At 44.5% G+C, this 27,959-nt stretch overlaps 1 protein-coding gene across 2 annotated transcripts in view; it reads right to left on the bottom strand.

Moving 5' to 3' along the window:
• MXRA8 (matrix remodeling associated 8) overlaps positions 1 to 27,959 on the bottom strand; it is a 121,076-nt gene that overhangs the window by 16,229 nt on the left and 76,888 nt on the right. For both annotated transcript variants that reach the window (XM_069241066.1, XM_069241065.1), the window contains exons 5-6: positions 9,772 to 9,930; positions 7,306 to 7,336 (exon numbers count right to left, since the gene is read on the bottom strand). In XM_069241066.1, coding sequence (XP_069097167.1) covers positions 7,306 to 7,336; positions 9,772 to 9,930 — 190 coding nt within the window. The remainder of the gene's footprint in view (positions 1 to 7,305; positions 7,337 to 9,771; positions 9,931 to 27,959) is intronic.

Raw genomic sequence — 27,959 nt, 5'->3', positions numbered from 1 at the left:
CAATCAGGGGCTCTGGGTATGGTAACATTAAGGCTTTGGATCAGACTTTTGAGAGCCCCTAAGTGTTGGAATCTTCAAAACTGGAATTAGAAAATGCAAGGGCCTAAGTAAGAACACAAGAGCCCCTGGGTATGGGAATATTCAAATTTGGGATCAGAAAATGCAAGGGCCTACGTACGGAAATATTGAGACTTGGAGGCAAGAGTTCTTAGGTATGTAAAGACTAAGGGGGTTGATTTAAGAAAAGTTGTGCTGAACCCAGTGCAGTGCCACTTGTCTTGCACCCCCTAATGCCACCATGTGTGTGCTGAATCTAAGATACAGTGCACCATGGTGGTAATTAGGGGAACTAGCGTCACATTTTTTAAGCTAGTTCGGAGCTTTGCACGATTAGTATAAAAAATGTTGACGCTAGTCTTGCAAAGCGCATTGAGGCCCATTGCAAACAATTGTGTGCCTCCTTTTAAAGCCTGCTCTGAGCAGGTGTTAAAAGTGCAGAAACAAATGACGCAAAAAAATCCCTTAGATTTCTATGCACCATTTTTTCGGTCCCCCTAAAGGGGACATACCCCCTTTGCCTGGATCAGGCATAATGTGGAGAAAAGAGTTACAAAATGGTGCAATGCATGCATTGCGCCACTTTGTAAATTTGGCGTGGCAATTTTGGCCACGTTTGGCCACATTAGCGTTTAAAAAATGAGGCGTTAGGCGCTCTTAAATCTATCCCTAAGGGCTGGGGCCAAACCCCATGGGTTCCAAGGTATGGCAAAACTGGGGCTTGGGATTAGACAGTTGGGGCATATTTAAGAGCCCCTTGCGCCTCCTTAACGCCACTTGAGCATAATATTTTATGCTAAGGTGGCCTTTTCCCCAATAAATATATAAAAAGTGGCAAAATGCATGCATTACGCCACTTTGTAACCCTTTGCACAACATTATGCCTGTGCCAGGCATAACGTATGTAAGGGTAGCATTCTAGCCCTAGTAGGCCTGCAAAAATGGAGCATTGAAATTTAACAGATTTCACTGTGCCATTTTTGGCTTCATTTGTAATGCCTGCTCAGAGCAGGCTATAAAATGACTCACCCATAGAAACGTATGGACCTCCTTGCACTTTGCTACACTAGCGTCAAAAGTTTTGAAGCTAGTGTAGCAAAGCACCACATAGATTCAAACATTTTGACGCTATTGTGCTAATGACTGCCATGGTGTGCCTAATTATAAATATGGAGCAACCACGGTGTTGTTAGGTGCTGGAAGTGGCGTGAAGAAAAGGTGACGCATCAGCTCTGATGCTCCACTTTTTCATAAATATGGGCCTTGGTGTTTCTAGAAATTGACTATGCTTTCCTTATCCAGAGCTATGGTCTTGGTAATGTCCCTTTGCCTGCTACTATATTAGAAAATCTTGGAGAACTAAAAGCTCTAGGAAAGCTAATAACACATACTATTGTACATATTAATACCCCTAAGGCAACTTCCTGTAGCCTCAAAAGGTTGTCACCCATGGCCAGTACTCTTGGCTACTTAACCACCCTTACTATACAGCCCCCTTCCTAAATCATTGGTCAAACAGTTTTGATATTCCCTCTACAACAAAGAGTTTTCATTTATAACGGGGTTTAAGATGGAACATAGACTGCATTTCATGTGGATTCTTCTAGAAGAAATGTTCCAGATTGGGAGTCAGTTTTCTTTATGGCATGTTTGGACTTTCTAGGGCTCTGATATCTCATTCATGCCATGCATTTTTAATTTTATTCGCCTTTCATTGATTTGTGCTCTTTATTGAGAATGGGGTGTATAATGGTTGGAAATGGTGAAAGGAGTCAGCTGGGTTTAAATCCCATTAGAACATTGGAATGCTGGGAGCTCCATTGCAGACAATGGAGTGCTCTGGGCTTTTACTGGCTGGTAAAAGCCCTAGCTTCAACATTCCAATGTTCTTTGTTCACAGCAACAGCTGTGAATAAAAGCCTCATGGAGCCCGAGGGGATTTTAATCCCCTCGGGCTCAGTGAGGACCTCTCTGCCCTCTAGTGGCAGATTGTTCTAATAGCCTTATAGCCCTTTGTAGCAGGGCTGTACCAGCAATTAAAGTCCTGCTCCCTTGTTAAAGTCCCTCCCCTTTGACTCAGGTCTTTAACGCTGGAGCGGGCTTTTTTTTGTATTCCACATAATTACAGTAATTATTTTTATAATTTTCACGAAATTTCACGTAAATACTCAAAGCACACACCACAAATGTCATTCAAAGCTGAAAGACATAAACCAAGCAACAGTTAAAATTATACAGTGTTGTGATAGTCTCACTACTAGTTGACTGACAGAATGCTTGACAACTATGGAAACGAGGAATACAGGGAGAGGAAAGCAGGTATTAAACAATGCATAATTTGCTTTAATCTAGTGGACTCTTAAACATTCAGTCTCTTCCCGAATCCTGACATCCCAAATTGGCCAAATAGAGGTTCACCCCAACCTGCTTAAGGGAACTGCGCATTGAAACAAATCTGTTACATCCTTCCTGAGTATGGTCTCCATCTTCCCTGGATCTGACTTCCTCTATGTGTAGCACCATTATTACATTGCATATAAATCATTGTGTTGTACTATATTTATACAACACTTACTACCTCTGATGAGGGGTTGAAGCGATTTATGGCGAGTTGTAAATTACGCTGACACACAAGGTTTGCGGTTGATCCAGTGTTTATTATGATTAGTCAAATGTGATCAAGAAAAAATTGCATGCATTAACTCCAGTTACTTTATGATAGATTATATTAATACCAATTAACTGTGATCATTAGTGGGGGTTATGTGGTTTCAGGTGAAAGATTGGGGGGATAGATAGTCTGGTGGAGATTAGGTAATGTTAGGTTAGGGTTTTAAAGAGGAGGCGCTGTGATCCAGGAAATGAAGTATCAGCCAATTGCAGAATTACAATATGAGAGACAATAGCAGTCAGGTGTAAAACTGGGATGTGTATATATTCAGTAATAGAATACATGCAGAGAATGGAAGTTAAGAAGAGGGTTACTCTGGAAAAAGAATGGAGGAGAATCAATTGGAAGTAGGTCAAGGTAAATTTTTCATGCAGGATTTTAGGGATACAGTGGAAGATGGCTTTCTGAGTTAGCAAGCAATCAGGTATGTAAGCTGTAGAAAGAAACAACATTATACACAGTGCACCATATCCGACTCTGACAACTTAAACATGTGATTCCAAATGTAAGCATCATTTAAACATTGAGAGTCCAAGTCTGCTGTGTGCCAGGCCTAGGACAGCCCTATAAAAACTATATTACATACCTTACACATGTTATCTATGTAATGACAGACAGAAAACTCTTTTGGAATTCTCTAAATTGTTGATGCATGATTATTCCTAAATGGGGTGAATTGCCTTGCTAATTTGAAAATGATCTACACTTTCATGATGACTAGTTCTAAGACATTGAATCCCAGTTCTTAAATATACAAGTGACGTTCAACAACTCAAGATCGAGCAATGAAAGTCAGGTAAGACGTGTGCTCTGGAAACAGCACCTGTGCTACATGGATGAGAGTGCACCTGCTCTTCGCCGGCAGGCATGTGTAGTCCACCAACCCAATATGTGATGTGGATCACTTTATTGAATGTGAATACTTGCAAACATTACCTAGACTGCATCTCAAATAAGGTTTGTGAGCACTGGAACAAGTGCAGTCAGAAGACTTTCAGTGAATATATCATTAAACTTACCAACAAGGGTTGATCATGAACACATTTTTGTATACACCATGAATGCAACCCTAGATATCGGACTGAAGACTCACGCCACTGATACAGGAAATCCACACTGCATCTGGTTTTACCCAAGTGAGTAGAAATACAATAGACTTACTAAAACCTTCATACTTACCATTGGTCCTAAAACCTGCAAGCACAAAACTATTTGTATAAAGGGGGAAACCTCAGCGAAGGTACCTACATTTACATATCTAGATTTACCTTTGGATAGATTATGCTACATTTTGGAATTCTGGAGACTGACATATATAAAATATTTGGGACGACTTTCAGCTTTGCCTCAAGTAAAGTCAATAAACCAATTAAACGGATGAATATGGTTTATTCTAACTAATATATATTCTTGGTAACATCCAACGCAAGGGTTTGGGGTTTTAGAAATGCTGCTAGTTTACAAATCAAAGGAAATAGATTATGTTGCCTCCCAGTACAATCTTCTTTGACTGCCATGAAGAACTGAATCTTGAGTAACTAGAAAAAAAGATCAAATTGGCATCAATGTTGTCATGGATTTATCTGATCCAATCCCATGGCTTATTTGAATAGGGAAGTCGTCCTGGAGTGTTTAAAACTGGATGACATACATAGGATTCGAACATTAGACTGCTGTCTGTTGTACCGTAAACTATGGAATATTCAGAAAAGACATAACCCACATTTGACTAAAAAGTTTATGGAGAAAAAGGCCTGTGTTGGAAGACAGAAAAGGTAATGAAACTGAAAAGGTAATTAAACTTTTGGTAAAATATATTTTATATATATATATATATATATATATATATATATATATATATATATATATATATATATATATATATATATATATATATATAGGCATCAGTTCACTCAATTTCCTTGATTAAATTTTTTATTGAAATATATTTTAAATACATACCCAAAATTTCATTGGTGAATCCCGAATATATAAAAGCAGAACAGCCAATACATGTTTTGTGGCTATAAGTCACTTCCTCAGGGAAAGAGTGGTCAATGCACAAGTGTGATTTTCCAGACATCCAAATACCACATCTGGAATATCACTGTGGTGTGGAAAATTACCTCTGTATAACCATGAAAGATGGATTGTAATGGGGGTTAATATTAATTTCAAATTCATAATAATGGGACAGGATACTGGTTGCAGTATGGAAACGTTGACCCAGTGTTGCTAGCACCTTAGCGGTCCTATATATACAAGTTTCAAGGTAGCAGCAAACCCTGGGAAAAAAAACACATACGACTCCTTTATCTTTACTGAGAAACTCTGGCATCAACACTTAGGGGGTCATTCTGACCCTGACGGGCGGCGGAGGCCGCCCGCCAGAGTACCCCCCTCCAGAACACCGCTCCGCGGTCATAAGACCGCTGCGGTGATTCTGGCTTTTGCACTGGGCTGGCGGGCGGCCGCCAAAAGGCCGCCCGCCAGCCCAGTGCAAAAGAGCCTTCCCACGAGGACGCCGGCTCAGAATTGAGCCGGCGGAGTGGGAAGGTGCGACGGGTGCAGTGGCACCCGTCGCGTATTTCAGTGTCTGCAATGCAGACACTGAAATACAATGTGGGGCCCTCTTACGGGGGCCCCTGCAGTGCCCATGCCATTGGCATGGGCACTGCAGGGGCCCCCAGGGGCCCCACGACAACCCATACCGCCATCCTGTTCCTGGCGGGAGAACCACCAGGAACAGGATGGCGGCATGGGTTGTCAGAATCCCCCATGGCGGCGCAGCAAGCTGCGCCGCCATGGGGGATTCCCAGGGCAGCAGAAAACCAGCGGGAGACCGCCGGTTTTCCCTTTCTGACCGCGGCCAAACCGCCGCGGTCAGAATGCCCTGCGGGGCACCGCCAGCCTGTTGGCGGTGCTCCCGCCGAACCTGGCCCCGGCGGTAGTGAACCGCCGGGGTCAGAATCACCCCCTTAATGTGAGTCTGTGGTTTCCGGTGCTTGACACTGGAACTTAATTGTCAGCACCAACACTTAATTGTCAGCACCAGCACTTATGATAGTCTGCCACATGGCGGCGCTGTTTGTATAATGCAGAAACATGCATAACAACAGTTGTTGATTAACTAAATATACATTAGGAATGATTAATACCTGCCGACAAGGCATTCATTTTGCTTTGGGGCCTTAAAATTGTCAGAACTGTCACACTTGCAGGAGTGCAACAGATATTATTAGTTGTGTTGTTACTGTAACTGGCAGCAATGACAGCAGCAATAGGCGGTGTAGGCGGAACTGGCCTACTGACTAGGGCTCTTTTGTTTTTTTACAAATTAAGGAATGTCTGGCATAGTTGATTTTGCCATACTAGAATCGAGTTTTCCTTCCCTACATGCTGCAGTGTTTATCCAGTGTGTTGACCGTAATTTTAGTTGTGATCAGCTGTTGTACTATTTTGATGCAAGGATAGCGACGCTATGCATTCTAAGTTTAATAGAGAACAGCAGCACATTCACGGTCAGCTAAAGAGTGGAAACAGAATAGAATGTGTGTAACAAGGGTGCTCAATATGCAACTGCCTTTTTGTGCAATACTTTGTTTCTTTATTGATGATGATTGACATTGTTACAATAGTTGTACATGTGCATATATTTCAATATCATGGGACAGCATTCATTAGGAAGCTCAGGCTTAGCTCAGTAGAAATTCGGTCTTCTGTCAGATTTTCCTTTCAACGCATGTTGTCATTGCCGGGCTATCCTTACGTGATTTTTGGTAGCAATTCTGCGTTCTGTGTGCAGCACTTGGGCAAAAGAGCCCTGTTAACTGAATAAAATGAATCTAAAACCAACCAGTCATTTAAAAAAACTGTCTTCATAACCTGACTGTGTGACTGCTAATATTACGAAACTCAGGTGCTCATTCTGAGTTTGGCGGGCGGCTGAGGCTGCCCAGCCAAACTCAACCCACCACCTGACCGCTGTGCCGTCAGGACACCGCCGTGTTCTGATTTCACCGCAGGGCTGGTGGGCAAAAACACTGTTTCCGCCCACCGGCCCTGTGATGAAGAGGGCCTTAACATTGACGCTGGCTCAGAATCTAGCCTGCGCCAATGTGGCAGTGCAGCGGGTGCAGCAGCACCAATTGTGACGGTGCTTTGCATGGGGGGCCCCCAACACCCCTATTCCGCCAGCTTTTCCACAGTGGTGTGAACCTCCATGGAAAGGCTGGCAGAATGGAACTCGTAATCTGGCGGGCACTGCTGTTTGCAGCGCTGCCCTGGTGGATTACAACTGCCGGGACAGACAGGCTGGAGGCCGTCTCTGGCGTGGCGGTGTCGGCGGTATTACCACTGCGTTTTGGCCGCAATCGGAATGTGGCGGCTTGGACCGCCAATACCGCAGCGGTTGGATGGCCACCTGGAGTTTGCCGGTCTCAAGACCACCAGACTCGAAATGAGCACCTCAGTCTTTTGTTAGCTCTCTGAAGCAACCACAAGGTAACATGCAGCGCTTTACAAAACCCCTTAATAAAGTATTAATACATATCAGAAAGAAAATCACTTTTACTTACTCATCTGCTTTCTTCACACTATAGCCAACGCCTAGATGGGAAATAAAAGGATTAAAATTAGTCAAAGGGATTCCCATCAATGAAAAGTTTTCATCATCCTTTTTTATCCCTTTGTCCTCTTCCTTTTCTGTGGTTTAGCTGCGGGGATCTAACTTGGGGTAGTGTACTGAGTACATTAGGCCGTCAAGGTAAAACCATCTCACCGAGACACCGGAGGTTCCTTCTCTGAGCATCGCAATACGACAATCCAGTCAAATTGGCTCTATGATAAAACCAAGACTACAATTACCAGACTTCAATACTTAAGTAAAACATGCTGTCCTGGTGGTATAAAGCGCTGTGGCCACCACACTGTATCTATAACATGCCTAGCTGGTGGATCCTTAATGCTCTCTACGACATGTCATTACTGCCCTGGCTGCGATACCCTTAACCTTAGCAACCTCCAAGCTCAAGACATCACCTTTCAAAATTTGTCTGAGCTTCACAGGTCTTTATTCAGTGCTCTTTGGACCCGAAGCTTGGCTACCCAGTGTCCATGTGAATACCTCTATGTAGTAACCTGTGTACATAGAAGCATTAGCTGTAAAGGTACCCTGTGCCGCAGGCTGTAGTGTAGTAAAGTATTATAGCAAGTCCTCATACAAACAAGGAAAAAACCCTTTTCACCCTGATTATCATAGTAAAATAACAGTCATAATTGGGGTGCAATTGTTACTTACAACCCCTGACCCCCGGTGCCACCGCCCTTGCTCCAATGTTGATAACTATGGGGGTCATTCCGACTCCAGCCGGCGGCGGTAACCGCACGCCTGGCGGAGGCCGCCGAATGACCGCACCGCGGTCAAATGACCGCGGCGGTCATTCTGAGTTTCCCGCTGGGCTGGCGGGCGACCGCCAGAAGGCCGCCCGCCCGCCCAGCGGGAAACCCCCTTCCACGAGGATGCCGGCTCCGAATGGAGCCGGCGGAGTAGAAGGGGTGCGACGGGAGCAGTTGCACCCGTCGCGATTTTCAGTGTCTGCCACGCAGACAATGAAAATCTATGTGGGCCCTGTTAGGGGCCCCTGCAGTGCCCATGCCAATGGCATGGGCACTGCAGGGGCCCCCAGGGGCCCCACGACACCCGTTCCCGCCAGCCAGGTTCTGGTGGTGAAAACCGCCAGAACCAGGCTGGCGGGAAGGGGGTCGGAATCCCCATGGCGGCGCTGCTTGCAGCGCCGCCGTGGAGGATTCCCTGGGGCAGCAGGAACCGGCGGGACACCGCCGGTTTCCCGTTTCTGACCGCGGCTGTACCGCCGCGGTCAGAATGCCCATGGAAGCACCGCCAGCCTGTTGGCGGTGCTTCCGTGGTCGTTGGCCCTGGCGGTCCATGACCGCCAGGGTCAGAATGACCCCCTATGTGCCTTTACAGTGACTGCTATCCTATTTCCATATGGATTACTTCTTGGTCAGTCCACCAACCTTCACTGTTATCCCACAGCTCGCTGATGCTGCCCCAAATAGTTGGTACCCCAAACCTGCCCTTCTTTGTTGTGCTCTAGGTTGATCAAATATTTAGTATTGAGCCCAACTATGTGAGTAGAGCTAATGCAGTGATAATCAGAAGAGAGATGGAAAGTGGACAGAACAAGTAAGATACACAGAAGACAGAATGCCTAAGAGTAGCCTGTCTGGAGGAGAAAAGGCTACATAATGACTGAGATGGTAAACAGTCATAGAAACACAGGCATGTTAAAGACTGAAGGTCTGACAGGTGGTGGTATCATGACATCAGACCGTCCAGCGAAACGGTCCTTAGAACAAGGAAGTCATGAATGAGAGAATGAACGAAACATGAACGCATATGCATAGTGACACAAGTGAATCATAGGCACAGACGGTTAGACTGACTGACCGATAGAAAGTGCCACACTAGGAAAGCGTCAGCTGAGAGTGACACATTACAGAAGCCAGAGATGAGAGGGTCACACTACGGAAGTCCCAGCAGAGAGTGAAACACTACAAAATTCCCAGCTGAGAGTGTCACATTGCACAGGCCCCAGCTGAGAATGCCACACTACAGGACCTCCAGCTGAGAGTGCCACCCGGTAGAAAGCCCTGCAGAGTAGGGACAGCCACAGTACAGGAGAAATTAAAGTGAGTGCCACACTACATAAGTTCTAGCTGGGAATGCCACTCTACAGTAGCCAAGTGGAGTCTAGCCCGCTACAAAAGCCACTGCATGGAGTGCCCTAGCCGAGGGTGCCCACTATAGGCTGCCCAGCAGGGTGTGCCACTCTATTGAAGCCCCTGCAGAGAGTGCCCCTCTACAGAACCCCTAGGGCAGGCTTTGACAGTATGGCCCTCCCATTGCACCAAGCCGGAACCAGCTCTAGAAAGACAATTTTGGTGGTAGCTAGCATCAGTGAGAGCCGTAGGTGACAGGCATTCCAGGTGAGGAGGATAGCGTGCACATCTACACTCACCTCTCTTCTGTCGTTTCCGGGTGACGAGGACCACGATGGTGAGGAGGAGGATGAAGAGCAGAAGTGTTGCCAGGATGTAGCCCAGCTGTTGGAAAAAGTGGGCGCGGTGCTCCGGAATGATGACGTTGATCACTTTATGCTCGTTGCCCAAACTCGAACCTGGTGGGATACAAGTAGGAGAGAACTCAACTCATGCTGGATCACGTCAAGTGTGTTTCATGTACATCAGCATGACTTATGTGTAATGTGTTCAAGCTATACATTTTACGTCACTGCTAAGAAACAGGATTGAGGAAGAGGACAAAGGAGACCCATGGAAGGGACAGAATATAAGGAATGGAGGATCAAGCGAAATAGAAAAGTGCATGTAGAGAGGACAGAAGAAGCTAACAAAATGCTATGATGTTGACCTACATAGCACTTATGATGTTCCAAAACAGTTTCTAAGCGCTGCAGGAAACAGAAGAGGAAAGGACAAGAAGGAAGTATGGAAAAGGAGAAAGAAGAAACATTGGGGGTCATTACGACCCTGGCAGCCGGCGGTATGTTGGAGGTAACACCGCCAACAGGCTGGCGGTGTTCCGCCAGCAATTATGACCGTGGCGGAATTGCCACGGTCATACCGCCGGCCCCTCCACTTTCCCGCCAGGATTCCGCCTGGCAGTCATAATCCCCAGGGCAGCGGTGCCAGCACCGCTGCCCTGGGGATTATGAGTCCCCGACCGCCGGCCTGTCCATGGCGGTACACACCGCCATGGAAAGGCCGGCGGTAAGGGGGTTTGGGGTGCCCCTGGGGGCCCCTGCACTGCCCATGCACTTGGCATGGGCAGTGCAGGGGCCCCCAGGCATAGCCCCGTCGCGCATTTCACTGCCCGAATTTCGGGCAGTGAAATGCGCGATGGGTGCTACTGCACCCGCTGCACATCAGCATTGCCGCCGGCTCTATTACGAGCCGGCTGCAATGTTGATGTGACATTTCCGCTGGGCCAGCGGACGGTAACACTGTTACCGTCCGCTGGGCCAGCGGAAATGTCATAATAGGGAGACAGAAATCCCGCCGGCAATGGCGGTATTCTGTCTCCCGCGGCCTCGGCGGTCTTTTGAAAAGACCACCGAGGTCGTAATGACCCCCATTGTGTTATGTCATGTTGGCTGCTCTAAAAGAATCACAAAGGACAAGAATGTGAGTGAGAGAAAGAATGGTATGAGAAAGTGGGAAGGAGAGTGTGTGAGAGAGGGAGGAAGCAAACATGAGAGTACATAATGCTGCAGTATGTTTAAAGCCTTGCTCCACTTAGAATTAGAGATTAGAGTTTGTCTCTGCTTCTCTGGCCATTGTTTCAGCTCCAGATTGCACAGTATGACATTTCCCCATTTTTAAAGTACAGAGTTGTATAACACAAACTTTTGTTTGTGTAGATGGTTAGCTCTTATATCATAATGCAAGCAACACAAAGAATCATAACTTCATAACACAAGGAAACCTGATTTTCCTACATTTTACTTTGTATAGTTTTTAACTTCAGTGATAAAAATGCATGTCTTACGGCTACCAAGTTTCCCAGATCCATACATGATGAGCTGCACCACTCCACATTTTTTTGGGTCGAGCACGCAAGCGCTTTGACCTGTTGTAAGTATTGTGGGTTGTTAACCACGCCCATCAGTTTCACTCGTTCCTGGGCTTGCCTTTCAAAAATCCCTTAATGTCATTGGTAAATGCTTTATATTTGTCCCAACTTGAGGCCGTTTTTGTCACGCCTTGTATACTGCCCCTGTTACATGGATTATTGCACAATTGCTAATATTTTTCAGTGCGGGAAAACTATCCATTTTGTCTCTCCTCTTCTTGCTGCATGCCAGCCATGCCGCTCACAGTGCGAATAGGCACAACAGCGTGAACTCGATCGTCCATATTGTAGTGCTGGTTACATTGTTCACAGTTACCTAATCAGAGTCATTTCTTGTGGCTCTCCCCTTAAAGCACTTGACATTTTCTATGTAAAACAGAAATCCTCAAAGCTAAAGCAACTCTCTCTGCACAGCGGGAGAGCCGATACTCCAATATTCACTGCACTCGGGAAAACTCAACCCATAATGATTTGCAGGGCATTACTTTTACAAAACATTTTTGCTCATTACTCAGCCTGTGGTGGCCCTAGGACAATGGGACCACCACCAAAACGTTCACGAGAATGTGCTCTTTCTGTCTACAACATATTTGGGTTCCCACACTATGTTAGTTGAGACTCCAAAATAATAACCTCTCCCACCATTAAGTATCTGTTTAAGCTTTCTCGTGGCTAAAACATTTGTTTTATAGCTGAGTGTAGTTTGTGTTTTTATGGTCTTTTGTGTCATATCATTGTTATAGATTTACTAGCCCTAAATATATGTAATGCGCTATGCTTTCTAGGGCTCAAATATATGGTTTGTACTGCATTACTTTCTGACATTTTTGTTTTTGTAGGGTTATGCTCTCTAGGGGCTAACTATATAGTTACATGCCCATGTTTCTTACAAATGCTATTTTCATTGTGATGTCTTCTAGAGGTTGTTGAAGCATTACAGTCATAACAACATATTAAAATATTCGTAGCACGGAAACTTGTCCCGTAATGCTTTGCAGAGCATTACTTTTACAAAACATTTTTTCTCATAAGTCAGCCTCTATTGGGCCTTGGACAATGAGACCACCTTCAAAATATTGGCCAAAATGTGCTCTTTCTGTCTACACAATCTCTGGCTCCCCACACTATGTTAGTGGGGACTCCATAATAATAACCTCTACCACCATTCATTATCTTTTTTTTAATGCTTTCTCATGGCTGGAACTTTTGTTTTATAGCTAAGAGATATTATGTTTTATAGGCTTTGTTTGTGACATCATTGTAGTGGTCCTGTTAGCCTTGAAAACATGCAATGCACTTTAGTGGCTAAATATATAGCTACACTGTATTATTTTCTCCCATTCTATTTTCATGGGGTTATGCTCTTTAAGGGCTGACTGTTTGGTTACAGGATTGTGTTTCTTCTAAATGCTATTTTTAATTGCAGTATTTTCTAGGGGTATTCTTAGCATTGCGGTCAACATACTATAATATTTGCAGCACAAAAACGAACCCCATAATGCTTTATATGGCATTACTTTTATAAAATGTTTTTGCTCATAACTCAGCCGATGGTGGTCCTAGGACAAGGGGACCACCTTCAAAATGCTCTTCCTGTCTACATCATCTTTGGGTCCCCACACTAGGTTAGTGGGGATTCCAAAATAATAACTTCTTCCGCCATTCAGTGTCTTTTAATATTTCTCATGGCTACAACTTTTGTTTTACAGCTGGGAGAAGTTTTGTTTTAAAGACGTTGTCTGTAATATCATTGCAGTAGGCCTGCTAGCCCTAAAAACACCCTCTAGGGGCTAAGTATTTCGTTACACTGCATTATGTTGTTCTGTTTGTTTTTACATGGGGTTATCCCCTCTAGGGGCTAACAATATGGTTACATGACTATGGGGGTCATTCCGACTCCCGCCGGTGGCGGTAACCGCACGCCTGGCGGGAGCCGCCGATTGACCGCACCACGGTCAAATGACCGCGGCGGTCATTCTGAGTTTCCCGCTGGGCTGGCGGGCGACCGCCAGAAGGCCGCCCGCCCGCCCAGCGGGAAACCCCCTTCCACGAGGATGCCGGCTCCGAATGGAGCCGGCAGAGTGGAAGGGGTGCGACGTGTGCAGTTGCACCTGTCGCGATTTTCAGTGTCTGCCACGCAGACACTGAAAATCTATGTGGGGCCCTGTTAGGGGGCCCCTGCAGTGCCCATGCCAGAACCAGGCTGGCGGGAAGGGGGTCGGAATCCCCATGGCGGCGCTGCTTGCAGTGCCGCCGCGGAGGATTCCCTGGGGCAGCGGGAAACCGGCGGGACACCGCCGGTTTCCCGTTTCTGACCGCGGCGGTCAGAATGCCCATGGAAGCACCGCCAGCCTGTTGGCGGTGCTTCCGCGGTCGTTGGCCCTGGCGGTCCATGACCGCCAGGGTCAGAATGACCCCCTATGTTTCTTACAAATGATATTTTTGCTATGGTACACTCTAGGGGCTGTTTTGAGCATTACAGTCTAATGCCAAACGTTTATTTCGGATAAAGTTTTATATGGTAATTGTATATGTTTCAATCATCTCTCCTTATTACAATTATGACCATAATTCAGGCCAATTTAACATCCTTATTACACTATGACAGTTTCAACACTCTTGATATGTTTGGGTGACCCTTCTAGTTTATTTCTCAGGTTACTTCTCCGTGGCTTTCTTGTGTCTTTTTTGGGGAAATTGTGTTAGCTAGCCAGCAACTCTGATGGTGGGGTGGTAAAAGTGGTATTCTATTGGGATTAGCATGGCAGATTTAAATTAGGATGCTAAATGGCAACATTTTCAATTTTTGTTGCAGATAGAGGAAGAAGGTAAATGGAAGTGTTTTATTTAAATGCTGGGCCACTGGCATTATATGGCAGAAAAATATGAAAATATGAGTCAGGGTTGACCAATTTATGTGGCAAGAAAAGTCCAGTTATGAATATACAATGGCAAAAGCTCTAACTCAAGCAAATGTGAGACCTATTGCATTGCAAGTGCTTGTCTATGACTTATGGGACTCTCAGCCTAGTTTCTATAATTGAATAAACAAGATTACAAGTCTCAGAATTCAAAGAAAAAAACTAAAACCCAGAATAAAGTAGCTAACCATGCATGGACCTGGGAACCTTGGCAAAGCTGTTGTCTCTTCAAGTATTACTACACAAGTAGTGCGCTTAAAATGTATCACAAGACTGCTGTCAACACCACGAAAAGATAATTGTATGCACATTGGTCCAGATGTACAAAGTAATTTAGCGGTTACAACCCCTGTGATTCAGGAAATCACAGGGCTTCGTAACTGCTATATTTCTTTTTAGTATGTTCTAAACCTGCTTTTCAATGCAGTAAGTGCTTACTGAATCGCAATATAGATTTACAAATGAATACCGAATTGCAATTTGGAAAGGGCATGTTAAAGGCATCCTTCCAAATGCTATTCAAAATGCTATGTATCAATGGTTTGTGATTGCAGTTTCTGTTGCAAACCATGGATAGGTTACTGACTCCTCAAAGTAGGTGGTAACCTATTATCATAAAGGAACGACCCCCTTTCCCCCGGGACTCATTCCCCTTTATAGGTGTTTTTTATGCAGTCCGTTTTCATTAAGGAAACTTGTTGCATTAAAGAAATACTTTATTTAAATGTGATCACAGGCATGGTGGTCTGCTGACCCCAGTGGGACACCTTTCCTGTGATGGCATCCAATCTGAGAGTGTTCCATTTTATGACCTACCACAAGAATAGTAACTAGGCAATTCGAATTGTGCCCCACTTTGAATGGTGATTTTGCAAACTAACTCAATAGTACCTAGGTCAGTTCACAAAATCAAATAAATTTGCAAAACATTGGGGTGCAATTTGCATCCACTTTTCTGTTTACCAACTCTTAGTACATCTGGCTTATAATTCTTAATTATATCCCTGTGGAATCTAAATTGCGGGGCAATTTGTTCTTGTCTTAAATGAGGACCTTAGTCTGAAGTGAAATACAAATTAATTTAAAAAAAACACAGGCATAGTTTATTCACTCAAACTTTTGTTGCATGCCTGATCAAGAAGATACAATTTAACAACAAATTGAGGCAGAAATTTGTCGTTGTTTACAAAGTGATTCCTGCAGCTCCAGTGAACTTGCCGTCTATATTTATTTTCTAACCCCACGGGCACAAAAAGAACAGTTAATGTGCCATTGCACTCTTTTCTGGAAACTAACATCCTTTGTGTGGCACAACTTCCTGTTGTGACAAAGGAACGCAGGATTGTATGGAAGAAAACCTCTCCTGATACAAGAGGCAAGTAGACTCCCAGGAAACCTGCTGTAAGACAACAAAACACTTCATAGGTGCAAAGAGCATCTCAATGAGTTAACAAACCCTTAGGGAGCTCTCCTGCAAGACAATGAGGAGGAACCACACATACAATTACTCTGTCACATGCTGTTTCCAACCACCTCATCTTTGTAAACTACTTCCTAGATATCAACGGGATTGTTGGTTATAAAATTAGCTTGAAGGAAATCAAAATATTCTGCAGTCAGGGAGACATCAGGTCATTTCAAAAATTGTTTTCTGTGTTATTGATTTGGAAAATTGGGGGGTTAGTGGCTCAAAAAGTAGAAATTCTTGGTGACAGGACATAGACAAAGGGATATCAGCCTATCAAAGACAACAGTTACAAAAAGTGCTTCTTTGGTACTATTGCAAAATCAAATTGCAACGCACCAATGAAGCGTGCTCCTTTTTATAGCTCACATTTCCAAATTCCATCTTTCACAGCCAGCCTCTCTTCTCTAGCTCTCATTCTTTCATCACCTTTTCTGCTTTGAACATACACCCAACCTCTCATCCTTCCACTGCTTTTACCCCTTACAAATGTATTAAGTCTCTCTCTAACATGACCTTAGCACTTTCATTCTCAAGTCTATCTTTCCCAGTTTTATTTCCTCTCCATCCGTTCTCATCCCTCTCCCAGTTTTCCTCCTAACACCATGTCTGTCTTCCTATTATAGCCATTTCATCCGTATTCCCCTTCTCATTCAAATGAATGTCTTGAATTATCGTGCCTAAACCATGTTACCTCACATCTCCACTTCCTGTTCTCTCATATATACCCACTCCTCTATTTCTTCCAATTGCTTTGTAATGCCATCTCTCGTTGAATCACTCTATCTGTGCCAGTTTGCTACTTACTCTATCACTCTCATTCTCTAAATAATTAAATTGCTGCATATCGCACACTCACTTCTATCTCCCCCAGTTTCACTTGGACCCCAACTTTCGTTTTCCACTCCATCCTCCAATTTGCCTATCACCTTTACACTACATGATCTCTAATTTCTATACCATTCACTCTCCCTTTCACGTGCTTCATGTGCAATGCTATCCTTGACCACTAAGTAGCTCTATCTGCTCACTTCATCTCTTACTTTCTGACCCATTCCTTTCATTCTTTCACTATCATCACAAAATGGTACTTCATCACCACTTCTACCTTGGTAATGTTGTTTCTTCTGCAATCCAGGTTTCCTAACCACCTCACCGTTTAACAATTTCTAACTGTTAGACTCTTATGACGTTGGTTTATTTCACTTCTACTTCTCTTATTCCCTCACATGCTCTCTTACTTTCTCACTTACATCTTCCAGCTTTGCGTTCACCGTTTCCTTTTATCCTCTCTTCCTGAACTTTGCAAGATCTGAATACCTGGCTTTTTGAGTAGTCCCACTAGGCCCTCGGAGTGACTAGACTCACACCTGCTCAGCAACAGGATACCCTCCTGGATGATAGTGCACTCTACAAATCTGCATAACATTCTTCATTTTTCTTTCATCTCACTGAACTCTCTGTTTCTTACCTCACTTTCCACTTGTGCCATCTCTCTTTTCCATTCCATTCCATTACACCACTCATCGGGTTACATCCATGACCATCCAGTTGGAACTCATTATCCACTTTGCAATGGATAGCTCTCTTTTTTTGCCTCTCTCTCTTGCACTGTCTCTCAGCTGTAATCTCCAGCTCGTACTACGTTTGCCATTCTTCAACCTTTTAACTTACTCTTTCTATCCTTCCGTCCCTTACTTTTGTGTTCTTTTCCTGATACTTCCTTTCTATGTGTGCATGTTCCAGACCAATCTTGATTTCTTGGTTATTTTTTTCTCCTTCTTCATTTTATCACCCACTATCTTTCTCATTCTAGTTTTTGCCATCCTTTTGCTCTTCTTATATATTTATCTTTCCCTTTCGTTTCTTTCTTCACTTCTCTCTTTTTCTTTTTTTCATATACCCTAGCTTTCCATCTCTTCATTGATCTTTGTCCTTCACTGTTACTTTGCTTTACTCCCCCTTATTTATCACTAATTTTCTTTACAGCATGCTGAGTTCTCCCCCTCAGGCCCACACCCTCAGTTGTGCCCGGTCTGCCTCTTAAGTAGGACACTTATGACCGTTTGCCTAACTAATGAGATCACATCTAGGGAGCATAGGATTCACTTAAGTACTTGCAATAGGATGAAATAGCAAAGCCAGCAACGGTGCAAGAATCTTTCTCAAAAAAGGTACAGCACAGACAGGAGAAGATAAAATTACTCACACTCACAGGAAGTAACTCATGGGTAGCAGCACTGCAACCTTTATTTCGCAGACCCACATCAGGTACCAGTAAGGTAGCAGATTTGTAAGCTTTACAAACACAGACAAAACAGGTATGTTATTGCCAGGAGTGCATGATTCCCTCACAAAGAAAACAGATACAGCACTGATAGCACCAATGCTTAATTTGTAAGAAAAGAAGTGCCAGGGCCCTAATAAGGAGGCCACTGGCGCAGGAGTAAATGAACCCCTAGGGATACAGCTACTGTCACTGCAGACAGGGGATGGATAACACCATTGTCACTGCAGGCAGCGGCTAAGGAACCGACAAGAATACCACAGCTGTCACTGGAGCAGGAGTTAGTGAGCCCCCATAGGGGGTTCACAATGTTATCCTCCCCGTCTGCATTTCTCTGGCCAATGCCGCTGTGACAGTACAGACACACCTACTAACCATCCTACCTCTGCAGGTGTGACTATACAGACTATTTCAGGCCCCCAAAGCTATAAGAATGACTAGGGTGGCTGGCATTAGTAATTTTAATGAATGTTGCTTTAATAAACAACTGTTGTTGTGCCCATCTCTAAATAAAACAAAAACGCCACCATGTGGTTGACTATCATAAGAACCGGTGTTAGAAATTAAGTGCCGGTGCCGAACACCGGAAACCACCGGCTCAAATTAAGCACTGGTTAGCACTAGTGTAAAGTACAGCGAACAGGCACACCACAAGCAGCAGCCGTGCAAGCATTCCTCACACAGAAAAGGAACACAGCATAGAAAATAGCTTTGCAAATCAACTGTAGATCTAAAACATACTGAGCATGACAGTGAGCAGCAGTGCAAAGCTCCCGTGCAAAACAAGTCGAGCGGAGGCAGCAGCTGCGCAAGCTTCTCTCACACTAAAGATGAAAACTAGTGCAGCAGATGTAAATATCTGGCTCATACAGCATATTTTACCTGAAACAGTGAGCATCGCAAGCATCCCTCACTAAAGTGTTTCACCACGGGAAAAGGGAGTAACTAGACCCATCCTCACTAGAGTTATAGTATTGGCAGCTGCAATGCAAACATCTTGCACTAAAAGATGTAGAATACCACAGCACATAAGCAGAAAAGCCTATCTCCCAATCGGCGATACATGAGCAGCATGAGGGAATATGTAAGCTCAGCTGCCACGTGGCAGCATGTCACATATGACACATTCAGCCAGTTCTGGCTTTTTATCAAAAACACTGCAAACAGGGATGACTAATCCCAGGCTTAAAAAAAGAAACAAAAAAACTATGGGTAACACAATGGACAGTAATTTATGGCAAGATGGAGGTTTTCTATTTGACATGGGCTGTGTGTACTTTTTTGCATGCGTGGTACAGTTCAATTAAACCTACCCAGAATTATTCCTAAAATGTGAAAGCCACAGCTAGACCTAAAGCTCCAAGTGGCATCAGGTACAGTTTACTAATGCTCTTTAGGATGCATGTGTTTAAACAGGCAGCAGTTCTCTGGGAGCTGTAATATTCAGGTTTCTGGAATATTTACAGGATCAAAATGCTAATTTCCTAAATCATGCATTTTATTTTACTGATGCTTGCTATTCATGTAATAGTGTGTTGCAGGGCTCTTTTTGAATAAGACGTTATAAGTATTGGTCTATTATCTTTCATTGGTTCAAGTCATTTAAAAGAAATTTAAAAAACTAAAGTTTGCAGAATTTTACAGCGATCTTTGTAAAGAGGTCAGTTTCTGGCATCAGGAGCTCATACCAAAAGGAGCTGTAGGCATGTAAAGTTCTTCTCCAGTGCTTAGGTTAGAGGCTCAGTACATTGGCACTGGAGTAGCAGTGTCAAGGAAGTGAAACTGGCTTCTAGTATGCACATCATCTTGCTAGAGATGGGCTATTGGTAGGGCCCACCCCACCCCACATCAGAGACACCACCTCCTTTCCCTGAGAGGCTCTCGGTAGCAGGGAAAGAGCCAATCCAGCTCTGCCTCCTTCAACCTCTCCAGCTGAACGGCTCGAGTCCTGACATTTTTTGTGCCCTTTAAGGCCCAGATTTAAGAAAAGTGTCACTTCACATCATGATCGCCACTTTTCTTGCGCCCTCCTGCCCCCACTAACACCATATGCACCGTACATAAGACACAGTGCACCATGGTGGTATTAGGACCAATAGCGTCAACATTTTTTATACTATTGATGCATTTTTTAGCTTTGCTTCACTAGTGTAAACAATTCTGATGCTAGTGAAGCAAAGCCCAAGGAGGCCAATTGATTCCAATGGGCTTTCAGCAGGTTTTAAAAATGACACCAAAAATAGCACAAAGTAATCTTGTAGGTTGCATTGAACCATTTTAGTGGGCCTTCTTGCGCCGGAACGCCCCCTTTGCATACATTATGCATGGCACATGTGTAATGTGGTGCAAAGGGTCACAAAGTGGCACAATGCATGCATTGCACCACTTTGTAGATTTGGTGTGGTGTTTTTGGCAACCTAACACCGCATTAACGTCAGCAAAATTGCACTAATGTGCCATTAGATGGCACCAGGCCATCCTTACTTTTGGGCCTAAGTATAATCTGCTAAATTAGCAGTAAGGCCCCAAAGAAGCAACTCCATCATGCACTGCTGCTCTTTTACACCAGACCTCAGCCACTCTCTTTATCTCTCTCCTTGCACCTTTTGAGTTATTCTTTTTTAGGGTCGAGCCTGCGTATCGCAGCGAGACGAGTTAGGTATTAGAAAAGGGCTTGGAGCCCTGTCGATGTCACGTCAGTGTTTTTCATTGGTTCGTGGGCTTGCCTATTAAAATCTGCTTGCTTTCATTAGTCGAAGGCATGCATACGTCATGCCTTTTCCGGTGGCTAGCCCTCCTCGAGCGCCTCAACCAAGTACAGAAAACATGCGAGGCTGTTTTCTGTCCGGCTCATGGACTACTTTTTCCCCATTTTCCTAGCGCGATTTCGCTTGGCAGAAGTCGAGCGCTTTACACAGTTAATTGCACTTTTTCGGGTTACGTACATAAATGCAGTTTTGCCGATAGGTGAATAGTCGGGTTAGGAGTTTACAACACTATCACCTCTAACATGAGCAAACCCGAGACCCGTTGCATTGCAAATGCTTGTTTTCATTTCTTTGCAACATGTCTGCAGGCCCCTTCTGACATGTAAGATGTAAGCCTCCCACAACGCAGACATTATTACACCCCTGGAACTTCCTCTACAAAACGAGAAATCCGCCTTATAGTATTAAGCATCCAGCGAGGAGTGCAGAGCTTTTATTAATATTCCCCTCTTGCGAGCTGAATAAAAAACCAGCTGGGTCTCTGGATTTCAGGACATGTAGGGTGCAATATATGAAAATAGCATATTGGCTTGAGTTTGTCCTCAAAAGGCAAAAGTACTTTGGGATGATGGATAATATGCTCATTTATCCATCCCACGATCATACAAAATGGCCTCGTTGCCAGAAGTACGACCAAGACAATTTGATGACAGATTACCAATACCTTTTGAAAGCCGCCTGCAAAAAATTCACATGTCCGGCTAAACAGAAAACTACCGTAGGCTTAATCAGCAAAATGTCTAGCTCTCATTCTTTTTCTAAAATTGTTCTCGGTCACTCTTCAGCTGTTTGTTGATCCGATTTTCCTTCCACAGGCATGCATATTTGGAAGTATGAAAAGTGTGCTCCAGTCGTTCATTACGTATACTATCCCAGTCTTTTCATACACTCTGCACCTCTCTCGAAAATTATTCACAAGACGTAGAGGAGTTAACTTGTTCCTTGGACCAACACTGCACAACTGTTACACATATACAGGACCCTTCAAGTCCACTGCGGGCTCTTTTATAAAGCGGCAAAACGGCCCTCCCGGGCCGGAATCCAGCAAATACTTTTTATAATTTGCATATTCTGTGCCTTACTCCAATAAAATGTATCACACCTCCATAAAATCTATTTCATCAAAAATACCGTCAAAGAATTTAAGTAATTTGCTGCAGATTATAATTACGCATTTGACTTTAGCTGTTAAGGCCCACGAAGAGGAGGCTGACATCGAAAACAAATGGACACAGATTTAAAAAACAAGCAATCAGCCTTCTAATCTATATCACCAAGTTTCATGAAAATATGTAAATAATTCAGATTGGTTCTGCGCGAAACAGTCAGTCCTGCTGTTGGTTACATATACAAGTAAGGAATTGTTTCTTGAGTCCCTTTTTTGTTTTTCGCTTTAGGCTGGTGAAACTGGAATTTTCCACAGTAGACGCATGTTATAAACTGCTTCCTTTTTTAATTGCTCGTTTAGTGAATGTTGTTGGTTTAGCCAGACGTCTGGCAGCATTGTGCGTGCCAGTCTAGTCTGGCGGCCAAAGCCAGTCATGACGGGCGCGTCACTTCGGCGAGGCAGGTGCCATGTCTGGCCACTATCTAGCCTCAAAAGCCCGGTCTCACTGCTCAGCTTTTCCACTGATGCTTGGCCAGCTCTGCGAACCTCTGCAGAGCCTGCTCAAGGCATCAGGAATCTCGCACGGCACATGGGAAGTCAGCTTGTGGCTAATGGAGGGTGTGTATTATGAATTGGAAAGAAGGAAGCCACTCTGCCTTGAAAGACACTGGACGTCCCTCTCTCTCCCTAAGGCGTTTTAAGGATTGGGCAAAGTGGGCTTTGGCCAGTGGCGTAACTATACTTGAGCCCCCCACCCACAAAGTATATGGAGGGGTCCCCTCTTATGCGGCCCACCACCTACAACTTTTGCTGAGGTGGTGCCCTGGATCTCAGGGTACGCCCCGCACTGCAAGAGGGCTTATCTGACGACACTGGCTCTGGCCCAAGGCCCCATCTTGAAAGGGGCCCCTTGTTATTTGGTTAGGACAGAACCTCTAGTTAATTAATCCCAACAGCCAATCTGTAAAGACTACGTATACCTCTTTTGTCCATAGAATGTTTGCACATATACCAGAGTCTCATACAGGGCTGCTCCATGATCCACTACAATGCCAATCTGTGTGCTAGAGGTGCATCAAGGCAGCCCAAGGGCAACTCACGAAAGGGACGTTAAAAGGTCTGGGTGCTGATTTTAAATAAGCAATTGCCTACCATCTGTCTTTTTTCTTCTACTATTGTTTAACTTTTAAGGTATGATCAATGGGCATGTTTAGCAGAAAGTAGATCATAAATCCAACGTTGTGAACATGGACCCCAAAATAATTTTTAACCAGGGCCCCAAAACCCGTAAGATATCCCTGCTCTCTCCACCCGACAAAGATCCTTTCTCTCTTTTATCGTTCTTTCTGTTTCCACCAGAAATTCTCAACCTTTCTTCAGACATCACAATATGCAGTGCTTAATTTGAAAAAAAACACAGTGCCAGAGCCGAAAGTATTTCGTGGGATGCCACTTCAGCTTGCACATACTGCATGTCTGCCAAAAGCTGTGCCAAAATTACCTACTAACCATCACACTCCAGCAAATATGGCAATTTGAATTATTCCATATCACCAAAGTTGTATTGATGGTTTGGACGAGGCATTGCTATTTGGATGTTTGTTTAATTTTTAAACATTCTGCTGATGTGCTATTCCCAAAAATAGATAGGCAGTACCACCAAGTGGCGAACTGCTAGAAATAAGTGCTGGTCTTGATAAATAAGTGCTGGAGCGGAGCACTGGCAAACACCAGCATAAATCAAGAAATGGCAAAATGTCACTTCAAGTAGGAACCACAAATCACCCTCTAACCCACAGAACCCCTTCTGCTACCATTCATCAAAGAAACCTCTTTTCCCCTCCTTCATTAAGGATCCTGTCCCACTCTTCCACTCTCAGTGGTCATATTTCCCTCTTACCCATCCATTATGGCCATTTTCCTTTCTCCTTCAGCAGTCTTCACTTCCTTTATGAAAGGTAATGCCGATCCCGCTCTCCCTCCATCAATCATTCTCTGCCTTGCTTCCTCCATTAGAAGGGATGTCTCTCTCTCTCTCTCTCGCTTTCTGTTTGAGGAGGTCCTCTATAGTCCCTTGTGACATAGAGCCCGATTTAGAGTTTGGCGGAGGGGGTTACTTCATCACAAACATGACGGATATCCTGGCTGCCATATTACAATGCCATCATGGCCTATACAACATGTAAAATGGCGGACGGGATAGTAACCCCTCTAAATCAGGCCACAGTCTGGGTGTCATGGGCTTTTTATGCAAGCAAGGAAATATGGCCACCGGTTGGTATAAAAATAAAGATATAATAGGGAGCAGTGGGCCAGGAATACTTTTGGGCCCGGTGCCACTGCACTAAGGATAGCTGCACCCCTGCTTATGTGTCTCAAAGTTTCCCATTTTGTCTTTTAAAGGAAATCTGCATCCTTCTCTCAACTCTTTCCTCCTTTTCATGAGCATCTCCTTATCTTATCCACTTCCTCTTGCTGTCTCTTCCCTTTCTTCTGTCTTTCGCTCTTCTACACCTGTTTCCTTGCTTCTCTCCTGAAAGCCTTATTTCTGGCCCCTTTCTTTTCCTCTTCCTTGCCACTTATGCTTGCCTTTTCCTACTTTCTCTTTCACTCTGATCTTTAAATCCTCCAAGTATGTCCTTTCCACTTTTCCTCTTCTTTCTTTCATCCTCTCATTTTCTTCCATACCTTTCATCTCCTCAGTTTCTCCCATACCACTATTCCATCAGTATCCCTCCCACTCCTAACCTCCCTGCACAGTGAGTAAAGACAAAGTCACTTTGTAGGCAGTATCTTTGTTTGATTAATTCTGAAAGGGCGTCTTCTAAAATGTGTAAATCTGGTGAAAGGCAGACCCGGACCCATCATACTGCTGGGCACCAGGAGCCATTTTACCAGTTGCACAACTGTGTCACTCTCGTTTCTTCAATGATCATCTCTCTCACATTCTTCCTCTGTAGGCATCTCCCCCTTGTTTCATCTACCAGAGGCCCATTCATTCCCTCTAACAGATAGCCTCTCTCTTCATCCAGTAGTGAACCGTTCCCTCCCTCCTTCCATCAGATAGCAACTCCTCCTCGCTCCCTCTTTCAAAGGTTTTCTCCCTCTGTCTTCCTCCAACGAGAATCCTCTCTGTTTCTTTCTCCATCAGTGACCCAGTGCGTTGCTTCCTCCATTAGTCAGTGTCTTACTCTCGATTCTTTCAGAGGGACATTCTTGACCCCTCCAAAAGCGATCCTTTTCATTACCTCCTCCCTTAGTGGATGTCTGTCTCTCATTTGCTCTTTCAGAGTCTCTCTCTCTCTCTCTCTCTCTCTCTCTCTCTCTCTCCCTCTATCTCCCACTCTCTCTCTCTCTCCCTCCTTCCCTCCCTCCCTCGAAGTGAGGGACTCTTGCTTCCTCCACCTACCACTGAACCTATCCTCTTTGCCTCCATTAAATGGCATATCCCCCTCACTTCTTTTTACAGAGGTTTTTTATTTTCCTCTATAAGCAATCCTTTCCCTCTCTCCCTCCATCATCAATCGCCTTCTCTGGGTGGTATGTTTTGCATCATCTCCATTAATTTAAGCTGTTCAACTGCCAAAAGGTGTTTTAGATGCACCACAGTAGAGTGATATGATGCCCTCCAGGTCTGGGTTCATGTTTTAGAAAACTAAAGTGTGGGGAGCTCTTCGAGGGTTGCTGGATGTGGCTTGGAGCCTGGGGTGTTCGGAGAGTGAGGTGTCTGAATTTAGATGTAGTATCCATTATAAACAAGAGTTACAGTAGGTAAGTAACTTTTTCATTCACTAAGCATAAAAATGTATTACATAATAAAAGGCTGCTTCTACAAGTCTAACCCGTATGTCAACAAAGTCTTCACAATTTTTTTAAAGGGGGCTCCCTGACTAAAGTGACTGAATCTCAACCCACTGGAATGCAGGCAATACATCTCCCCACTATCCTGGGGAAGCTGACCTCACCCTCCATCTTGTGTCATGTCAAACCAGAGGCTTCTCAAATGGATCCCCTGTAAGTTATAATTACTACTGTGAGACAAACTTAAGGGGAACCATCAGTAACATTTGTAGAACATGCTTCCACCTCCTGAGCTCAGCACCCGCTTGCTGAAGCAGAGGACTATTGGTAACCTAACAGTAGACAGACTGTTCACCTTAATAGATCAAAATACTAAAATAGCACTATCTTCATATGGAAATAACGTTATTCCTTTCTACATTCTTGTATCCTCAAATGGAATTCTGTCTTCAATTACGTCTTCTATATTTCTAAAATTGGGATGAAAAAAAAAAAATGATTTAGCCCTTAAACTTCTGGTGGCCCCTTCTAATTTATTTTTACATGGCTCTCTCCTTCCTTTCCATTCTCTGCATGCTTCTTCTCTCTGAAAACGACCTTCTCTAAGTCACGCTTGTTAGCATTAAAGAAGACTAATGTATTTATGCAATTTAGCCCCAACTAATTTAACATAACGCAAACTCTCCCAGTGGTGGCTGGTGAAAATTCATAATAGTAGGGCTAAAAAAATTCTCAAGTTGAGAGAGCGAAGCAAGGTAATTTCATAGAAGATAGCAGAATGATATTTTTTTACAGATCATTTTGAGGAAAAATTTGTTTGAAAGGACATGAGTTTTAAAAGCATTTCTGAAGGGCATTTCTTAAGTTATAAAATATTTGAGTGCGTGTTCATGTTTTTGTACAAGTGACAATCATCTCATGCACATAAGTATAAAATATGTCAAATTTGTACTGTGACCAAAGTAATACGTTTTCTTCCTGTACACCTGGCTACCTGCCTCACTGGCTAAGTGGGTAAATAACGAGAGGTGAAAACGTTGAGCTGCAACTAGACATAAATTACGTAATAAAACCAAAATAAGCTTTTGTTTTAACATACATTCAGTAAAATGCCAAGATCCATTTATTTGTTAGATGCTGCTTTCGATCTCATAAACATGCAAAATGAAATGAAAAGGTTTGTGGCCACCTGGAAGGAAGAAAAGCCATGTAACACTTCTATCTTGGGGAGATGGAAACACTTAGGGGGTCATTATGACCCTGGCGGAACAAGTCCGCCAGGGCCGTGGGACGCGGTGGCACCGCCGACAGGCCGGCGGTGCCCCGCGGGGCATTCTGACCGCGGCGGCTCAGCCGCGGTCAGAGAAGGGAAACCGGCGGTCTCCCGCCGGTTTCCCGCTGCCCCAAAGGAATCCTCCAAGCCGGCGCAGCATGCTGCGCCGGCATGGGGATTCCGACTCCCCCTCCCGCCATCCAGTTCCTGGCGGTTCTCCCGCCGGGAACCGGATGGCGGGAGGGGGAGTCGCGGGGCCCCTGGGGGCCCCTGCCGTGCCCATGCCTATGGCATGGGCACCCCAGGGGCCCCCGTAAGAGGGCCCCTAAAAGTATTTCAGTGTCTGCAAAGCAGACACTGAAATACGCGACGGGTGCAACTGCACCCGTCGCACCTTCCCACTCCGCCGGCTCTATTACGAGCCGGCGTCATCGTGGGAAGGGAGTTTTCCCCTGGGCTGGCGGGCGGTCTTGTGAAGACCGCCCGCCAGCCCAGGGGAAAACTCGGAATACCCTCCGCGGTCTTACGACCGCGGAGCGGTATTTCGGAGGGGGGAAGCCTGGCGGGCGGCCTCCGCCGCCCGCCAGGCTCGGAATGAGGGCCTTAGTGGTGACTCCATCCAAGTAAATGAGACATGTAACCTCTCCATCCTGGTTAAAATTCCAATAAATAAGTCCACTTTCATAATGACCCAACCCATACTTTCCTCTGCAGCCCGTCCTCTGTATTTACATCTGACTACTTCATGTGCCACTCTATTTCCCCAGCACCTTTCTACAACCGCTAGCTAAGCGTCCCACAGAACCATGCTTCAATATAGTTAGATGTCAAATGCCTTAGTAAAGGGAGTGTAATCAGTAGGGTTAAAACAATTTAGTGCAGGTCTAGATCAAAAAATAACACAAGCAAGTAGCGTGCCTATCTTCCATAAAAT

Source organism: Pleurodeles waltl, chromosome 6 (assembly GCF_031143425.1).
Source record: "Pleurodeles waltl isolate 20211129_DDA chromosome 6, aPleWal1.hap1.20221129, whole genome shotgun sequence".
Lineage (NCBI taxonomy): Eukaryota > Metazoa > Chordata > Amphibia > Caudata > Salamandridae > Pleurodeles > Pleurodeles waltl.
The sequence above is the reverse complement of the archived record's forward strand: the minus strand, read 5'-3'. Positions and strand labels throughout refer to the sequence as shown.